This window comes from Lactuca sativa, chromosome 5 (genome assembly GCF_002870075.4).
Source record: "Lactuca sativa cultivar Salinas chromosome 5, Lsat_Salinas_v11, whole genome shotgun sequence".
In the NCBI taxonomy this organism is placed as follows: Eukaryota; Viridiplantae; Streptophyta; class Magnoliopsida; order Asterales; family Asteraceae; genus Lactuca; species Lactuca sativa.
The window spans coordinates 154,399,139-154,408,183 of record NC_056627.2 but is presented as its reverse complement, the minus strand read 5'-3'; the positions used below and the strand labels follow the sequence as shown (position 1 = coordinate 154,408,183).

Below are 9,045 nucleotides of genomic sequence, written 5' to 3'. Positions count from 1 at the left end.
GAGTAAACTAGGTGTGATACCCATATACTACACATGTTGATTAAAAAATAATTATATATAAAAATATGAATATTAAGTATTTAAAAAAACATTCAATATCAAAGTGTAAAAATTAAATATTTTTTAAAATGAAATTTCATAATATATACAAACAAAATGATGAATAAATAAATAATTCAATTTATACTCATAAACAGATAAACTACATAAAAATAATTATATTTTGGCCACATAACATTTTTTTTAGTTTATCAATGAAAAACAAAAAAGTTTGATTATTTTTTACATGTAAACTATTTTGTTTAAAATGATAATGAATTCTGAAAGAAAAATATCAATTTTGAATTATATATATTGAAGGAAACATATTAAAATTTAAAAATATAAGAAAACAAATTAATAGCATATTAATTACTTTTTATAACCTAAATATTATAATGTTTAATTAAGAAAATAAAAAATTACCATGACAAGTGAAAATTAGTTTCTAAGAATTAACTACAAAATTTCATGTGTCAAAATACATGACAATATGACATGTGGCAAAAAAAAAATTTATTTATTTATATGAATATATTTTATTATATTCTTATTTAGTTTTATTATGCCTTATAAATAAATTAAAATTACAATCATTACATAAAGTATAAAGACAAAATGAAAAGTACACTACGTTATTAAATGCCGAAGATTCTTTTGGTTTTAGAAACCATGAAACCTTTGGCAGAGAGCAAAAAGCAAAATATTCCAAAGTTGTACAAGAAAAGACGGAACTTACAAGAAAGAACTTAAACGTTTTAATCCCTAAGTTCATTTCTTTCCCAACTGTATTGGAAAGATGATTCTTTAATATAAGTATTTCACATCATTTCGGACTTATGATCATTCTCCATAGCATAAGCTATCTACAATCATCTATCCTTTTCCTGAATCTGCTTTCTAAAGGTATGATTTTTTTTCTCTTCTTATTGATTCCTTATTCACACCTGCTCATATATACATGCGTACCCTATTAAGCTACCTAATTTTATTTCAGCAACATGAATAACGCAACATCCAAAGATACAAAATGGTTATGTGAAAGTCCAATCCGTTCTGATGTAGAAGCCAAACTGAGGCGCCTCTTGGTTGAATTAGCGAATGCTGATAGAATACTTGGAATCCAGGTTCATATATATAACTTTTACTTAGTTTTGGTTACCTGTCAATTGTAGGAGCACAACTACACTTGAATTTGTTGGCTTTTACAGAGGGTATGAGCTTGATTAAGGAGGTTTGATAACAGGAAGTAAAAAAATAACATACACACGTGGGGCAAAGTTTTGTACTTTTATTCTTAAAATCTGGAAAAGGGGATACAAAAGTACACTTTGCCTATCTATTTAAACTAGAAAAGTAACTAAAAAGAAGAAACAAATTACCTATTTACTTGAGAGCAGGGACCATTAGGCAGTTGCCCACATGGCTTTGACTTATTCAGAATTCCTAATAATGAAAGCATAGAAATTAGAAACGTGTTATAAAAATCTGGATTACACTCGTAGAATTATACGTTTTGTAATTGTATTTTACAAAAACATTGATTATTATGTTTGTTAGGTTTGTGCATACAAAGATGGGAAAGTGATCATTGATACTGCAGCCGGAGTAATGGGAAAAGATGATCCTCGTCCAGTTCAGCATGATACCTTATTTCCCGTTTTCTCTGTAACTAAGGGAGTCACGGCTGGAATGATACATTGGCTTGCTGATAAGGGGTATTTTCGTCAATTTGATATTTTTAACACCCATAAGTGGAGCTATACGTGGTATCTCATTATGGAATGGAAGGAAATAAAAGTAATATGTACTTTCATTTTAGGATACTGAAGCTTGACGATAATATCGCAAATTTTTGGGTTGAGTTTGCTGTAAATGGAAAAGATAAGATAAAGGTGCGCAAATTGTTTACCCTAACCCTAAATCTTCAAACATAAAACTTAAAGTTAGTTTCAGAGCATCCATATATACTACATAGTTTAATGAAATTGTTGAACTAATTTGGTAACCCAATGTCATATTGGCATTCAAGATCTTGTCACTGAATTATTTGATTAGAAAAATGAAACTTCATGAATATAAAATGTTAAACAAATATATAATTTTATTTTTAGATATGTTGGTTAAAAATGATCAAAGTTATATGAAAAAGAATAAGTTTATAAGTTTATTGATTGTGGATGTACTAATTAAGCTATAGGCTTTACGTGGTTTTATGTCTGCTATGTTACAGGTACCTCATTTATATATTACATAGTTCCATTATACATTTTCTCTATAACTTTGTAATTAATTATACATTCGAATACAAGGACGACATCACTTTTCCTTTCTCTCTTAGGTTCATCATGTACTTGATCATACATCTGGCCTACACAATGCTCTTGCTAGCATTACTGAGGACCACGTGTCATTTTGTGATTGGGATGAGTGTTTAAAACGCATTGAGATGGCCACACCCGAGACTGAGCCTGGTCGTGAACAGGTTTATCATTATCTATCATATGGCTGGCTATGTGGTGGGATCATTGAGGTACCATTATTATAGAATTATATCCATATTTTATTTTTGTCTTTTACACTAAAGAGAAAACCGAGTCCAAATCTCACTTTTCCAATTTTTTGAAACAACAGTTGAAATCAGTCATAGTCTCAATCCAATCCAATGCATACATCCCTTTCAATTATGTTGTATGTTCACACGAGGTCTTCGTGCCTCCTTGTGGTCTTATTTGATTGACTTGAACATAAAGGGAAGGGAATGGTTACTTAATTTCATATATTTCTTTATTTTCATTGATGTATATGTTCTTGAATATGTAGCATGCATCCGGGAAGAAGTTTAAAGATGTTCTTGAGGAAGCTTTTGTACGCCCACTTAATCTGGAGGGAGAGCTTTTTATAGGGATTCCTCCAAGTGAGATTGTCGTTCACAGCTCATTAATTAAATTAGCATTTCCACCATTATTCCATTTTCACCACTTAACTATTTTCTATAACGAGTAGACCACTATACTTTTTTTTTTGTCCATTCTAAAAAAAAAAAAAAAAACACTCAATTTCCTGGTTGCCTGGTTTTTAACAAGTGTTTTTATGCATTACCTTGAATTAGTTTGATAGTTGGTAAGAAACTATCATTTTTATGTGCAATTCAGATGTGGAATCTCGTCTAGCTACTTCTTCGTACGATACAAGTGAATTTAGTAGCCCTCCACCTCCAACCGCCGCACCCCCTGTCAATAAAAACCCTTATGCCGCCATGCCTTCCTCCCTCGTGCCGGAGGTGATTCCTGCACTTGTTAACTTATGCAACATAGTTGAAGGCCGACGTGCCATAGTACCTGCTGCCAATGGAAACTGCTCGGCTCGTGCTTTGGCCCGCTACTATGCCGCCCTTGTGGACGGCGGCACCATCCCTTCACCCCATTCCGCAACCACCGACAGCCATACAACCACCGTGACTAAAATCTTTAGCAACCCTAAATCGAAAATTCATGACGCATTTTTGGGAACCGGAGATTATAAGGATTTGGCCTTACCGGATGGGAAATTTGGGCTTGGGTTTAAGAGGATTAAATCAACCGAGGGTTTGATGATCGGGTTTGGTCATGCGGGTTTAGGTGGTTCGACAGGATACGGTGACATCAACAATCGGTTTTCGATTTCTGTGACTGTAAACAAGATATCTTTCATGGCTTTCACCACCGCAGAGGTAATCCGGTTTGTTTGCTCGGAACTTGATCTTCCGGTACCCGAAGATTATGCAGGATCAAGGCAGTTGCATGAGAAACCGGTGATGAATTAAACGATATTATATATATTAGAGGTAACTTTTATCATGCATGTTTAAGGAACCATACATTTGTCGTGTAAAGCCATCTTTTCTTAAGCATTTGTGTATTAACTTATGCTTGTGACACAGGATCAGCATTTTATTAAATAAGAGAATTGTTACTTTATGTTACATGCATGTAGGAAATTTAATGGGTGATAGGTTGGAAAAGTGTTACTCCATTGGGTCTAGCAAACCGATTAGATTAATTATAAATATGAGGAAACAAGGCCTATATATATATATATATATATATATATATATATATATATATATATATATATATATATATATATATATATACTACTAGAAAATTATTGCAATAGCTACGGCACAATCCGTAGCTATTTCGTAGCTATAAGCGGATAGCTACGGAATTGCTACGGAAAATTGGCTGTAGCATAATGGCCCGTGGCTAAATTATAGCTACGGATTAGCTACAGAATCGCTACGGAATATTCCATAGCTACTATAGCTACGAAATAGCTACGGAATTAAATAGCTACGGATTTCCTACGGAATAGTTACGACACTAGATAGCTACGGAATAGCTACGGAAGTAAATAACTACGGAATAGCTACGGATCCAAATAGCTACGGAATAGCTACGGAACCAAATAGCTACGGAATAGCTACGGAACAAAACAGCTACGGAATAGCTACCAACGTAAATAGCTACGGAAATCCGTAGCTATTCCGTAGCTAACTTCGTTTTATTTAAAAAAAAATTAATTTAAAATTTTCCAAGTTTTTGTCAAATACCACATTCAATTCACATTTGTCCCAAATACCATATAAAATACACCAAAAAACGTCCGTAATACCAAGTTTGACACATTCCAATCCATTATCCAAAATATCTTACAAAAGTAAGCACTACATAACAAAACAAACAATATCAAATGTTTACAAAATACAAACTAAATTGTTCCAAAATACTTATCAATTGTCCTCAGGTGGATTATCGGGGGGGAGCACGGGGTTGATTTCCAGACATATTCATCATCCTCATAACCATTTCCATTTGTTCTTTCATTTGTTGTTGTTGTTGTTGTTCCATGGTAGAAACTTGTGCACGCAACCTATCAACCTAAAAAAATGGCAACACAATGCAATAGTTAAACAATATTAGCAATGTACTTTAGTTTATTATATCAATATTATCAACATACTAATTAACGTTTAAACCATAACAACATACCTCTTGTTGTGTACTATCCGATTGGGTGGATTGGGAAGACGTTGTCCCAGTAATCATAAAATGTATATCTGATGCTCCTATGCCATAGATATCACCCTTTTTCTTTCCTTTTCCCTTAGTTGAATTTCCTCCCATACCCTCGCATCATCTTTATGGTTTGAAGAGTCGTCTTCGTGTTTTTTTGACCATCTCCTGTAGATACATCTCCTACAAATTACCAAAACAGTATCATTGTCATGTACAAAAATACTAAGACAATCAATATACATAAATGATAAAAGATAAGTTACTTGTGCTTCTTTGGCAGTTAGTGAGAAATATTCGATATTTTCATGATCTCCCGCAAAATATCTTTTTTTCGCCTCAGCTGTGCCATGCGTCTTCATGAAAACATCAAATTGTGTGGGTGGTTTACCCATCATCTTTTCCTACATAAAATACAAAGTATAGTTGATGTAGTTAGTGTTAAAAAAATAAGATAATAAAATTTATAATTATGATACTTACTAAGTTGTTACGGTGCTCGTCAAATCCTATACTACCCGCGTTGTGCCTAGCTGTCGACCCATTGGCATCTGCGACTTTGTGGTTCTGCTGAGCAATTTTTGAATACTTTCTCCACTTATCTGTCGACCAATGCTGTGAAAAGAAAAAAAATATAAGGATACTAATACAATGGGAGATTAAAATTCAACAAAATATATAATAAAGTATCATATCCATTACATCACATAAACGTCGCCACACATTCTCCGGTATGCGCCCAGGGCGGTAGTCATGCATCCCTTCGTAGTAGGTACAATGACCTAGGGGGACGGGTTTCCCATCATTTCGTGCCATTTCCCCAGATTTAATCCTGATACGCTTCATCCGATCCCTGTATCTATCCTTGAGGACACACTTGAAGGCATCAAATATGTTACTATTCTCTAGTGAATTCCACCTGTACATGGTCTGTAAAAAAATAAAAAGTAAATCTAAAAATACAATGTAAAAACAAATGAGTATAAGATACAATAATTTATATTTAATATATTGCCTTGAAACGCGAAAACATCTGCAAAAGGGCCTCATTGGGAATATCACTAAATCGGGGCCACGGATGATCCATATTCTCCCAATAGAGACTAATACACGTGCTGTGGATTGTGACAACCGTCAAATTCTGGTCAATTCAAAGTCAAATAAAGTCAACAATTCAAACCGGTCAACTCAACTAACCCTTGTGTACTAGAGTTTACGTTATGAAATTTCTAAACAACTCTCTATACTAATGAGAGATCATAAATCGAAAAGTGCGTACATCTAGATCTCCTTAACCTAAAACGGTGGTACGTGGAGAGCCAAACCGATAAAACAATGTTACATACTCATCGGGAGTATGCAAGATCCTTAAACAAGGCTTAACGGGGCTTACGGACCTTGCATTGCGAAGCCAGACACTCACATTCATCACACACGAAACCGCTCTCAATCGTTTTCACTCTATCTCTTTGTATGAGAAATCTCTCCAAGAATGTCAAATCTCTCCCAAATCTCTCTAAGTATGTGAAATCTCTCCCAAATATCTCTTTGTATGTGAAATCTCTCCAAGAATGTCAAATCTCTCCCAAATCTCTCTAAGTATGTGAAATCTCTCCCAAATATCTCTCTGTAATGGAAATCTCTCCAAGAATGTCAAATCTCTCCCAAATCTCTCTAAGTATGTGAAATCTCTCCCAAATATCTCTCTGTATGTGAAATCTCTCCAAGAATGTCAAATCTCTCCCAAATCTCTCTAAGTATGTGAAATCTCTCCCAAATATCTCTTTGTATGTGAAATCTCTCCAAGAATGTCAAATCTCTCCCAAATCTCTCTAAGTATGTGAAATCTCTCCCAAATATCTCTCTGTATGTGAAATCTCTCCAAGAATGTCAAATCTCTCCCAAATCTCTCTAAGTATGTGAAATCTCTCCCAAATATCTCTTTGTATGTGAAATCTCTCCAAGAACGTCAAATCTCTCCCAAATCTCTCTGAGTATGTGGAATCTCTCTCAAATCTCTCTCGAAATCTCTCCCAACTTTCGATAATCACTCGGGGCATTCCGACCCTCGAATTTGGCGAAAACAGCCCAAAAGCGGAAGTCTACGCGAAAAACGGGCTTGAGGAACCGAAACCCCTCTTAGGAACCGAACCCTTCTGAGCCGAAGGCTGCTGAACCGAACCCGAAAGGTCCTCTCGAGCCCGAACCTCGCATGCCTCAACCGAACCCGAACGTTCGGCACCTTTCGGATCTGACCTCTTCTCTTCTAATGGCTACCGAACCTTCTCTTCTGATGGCCTGCCGAACCCTCGCTTCTGACCTTCGGACCGAGCCCTCGGACTAAGCCTCGCCTTCGCCTTCTTCTTCTGGCTCGCATTCGCTTCCGGCTCGGCACCAGCCTGACCGAACCTCGGCCTAGGACCGAGAGGTCTCGCTGGGAAGCCTTTTTCTCCCGGTTTTCGACTAAATTTGCATTTTAGGCCCGTTTTTAATTATTTTAACACGAGATTTTCACCCAAAACTTTATTTTAACATATAAGGACCCTTAACTATTAATTAATCACATTTTTAAGGATAAAACCTTATCCAAAAGAGAGTGGGTGAAGTACAAAGGTGAGTGTTGACTTTACTTATTTCTATGACACAAGCAACCTCTCCCATACCCACTCTATGTCACTATTCACCACCAGCCCATCCCTAGTCACTTCATAGGTCCTTTCTCACTATTTTCAACTATTCCCACGTTCTTAGGGCTGGAACATCCATCCTATCTCCTCACACTTTAATCATTCTCTCATTTTTATCAAGAATCACACTCCAAACTATCTCATCTTTTTCTCTCTAATTCGAGAATTTCAAGGCATACTCCAAGACTCTTCTCCTACAATTAGTAAGTATCATCATCTTTCTTATGATTATTACACATCCTCCAAAATCAAAGATTGCTTACACAAACATCATCACATTCTTGTTAGATCTTCGAATCTTCAAGTGTTCTTGGGTTGAACACTTCTCTTCTTCAACACTTACCTACTGAAATCACTCAAGGTGAGTTCATACCCCTACATTTTCATGTTTTCTCAAGTTTTTAGGGGGGGGGGGGGGGGGGATACAAGTTAAAACACCAAGAACATAACTAAACTTTTCTAACAGCCTTCATCAGAAAAGTTCAACCCCATTCACGGACTGTTTTGGACAACTTAAACATTTTAGTTTTCAAAACTGTTTTAGGTGCATGTAGTTCCACTTCTTAGCTTTAAAATGACTACTTGCACATCTCCATACGATTTTTCTACAATTTATGGTGATTTTTACAAAACTGCCTATCATTTCAAACATCAATCCGGACCAGTCTGTGATTATGGACTTTTTCACACAAGTAAGAAGTCATTAAAAATTATAATAAAAATTATGAACAAACTAGACTCATTTTCCAAACTCTCAGAAGTTACAGAACTTGATTTGGACATTTTATGATTTTTCTACAAATTTTCCAATAACAGTTACAGAAAATGTTATTAACAGAAAAACACTATAAATTTCATTTCACCTTGTAACATGTTGAGCAAGGTATACATCATTAGGTGATTATGTGTTGTTGCAATATATGACAATTTTGTATTCTTATATAGTCATACATCAGAAAACAAATTGATTCTTACCTCCACAAGTATGGTAAATATATAAATGATATTACAAGGCTATATCCATTAAAATATAAACATTGGTAAATTATGACAAGTAAGGCTTATGCTCACTACCCACACAAATATTTAATAAACTATAATATGTATAGTTTAGGGTTATTTTACATAACAAACACATGATTAAAGGTTTTACACATACAAAAGAGTTATTACCACTATGGATAATTATGACAAATTATAATAAGTATAGTTAAGCCATTATACCCCCACAAACGAACACGCTTGTTATAATCGGTATAGTT

At 34.9% G+C, this 9,045-nt stretch overlaps 1 protein-coding gene across 1 annotated transcript; it reads left to right on the top strand.

Moving 5' to 3' along the window:
* The first annotated feature begins 706 nt into the window (after positions 1-706).
* LOC111892456 (uncharacterized) lies at positions 707-4,003 on the top strand. The gene is made up of 7 exons (XM_023888495.2): positions 707-945; positions 1,037-1,166; positions 1,600-1,757; positions 1,862-1,934; positions 2,381-2,572; positions 2,863-2,956; positions 3,195-4,003. Exons 2-7 carry the CDS (start codon positions 1,041-1,043, stop codon positions 3,842-3,844), a joined length of 1,293 nt encoding a protein of 430 aa, XP_023744263.1. The 5' UTR covers positions 707-945; positions 1,037-1,040; the 3' UTR covers positions 3,845-4,003.
* Positions 4,004-9,045: the final 5,042 nt, after the last annotated feature.

What these genes read in the sequence shown, in the direction of transcription:
- LOC111892456 (XM_023888495.2), top strand. Translation starts at nt 1,041, where the DNA reads ATGAATAACGCAACATCCAAAGATACAAAATGGTTATGTGAAAGTCCA. An exon ending in ATAGAATACTTGGAATCCAG is followed by an intron (nt 1,167 to 1,599) that starts GTTCATATATAT and finishes TATGTTTGTTAG; the next exon opens with GTTTGTGCATACAAAGATGG. An exon ending in ATGGAAAAGATAAGATAAAG is followed by an intron (nt 1,935 to 2,380) that starts GTGCGCAAATTG and finishes TTTCTCTCTTAG; the next exon opens with GTTCATCATGTACTTGATCA.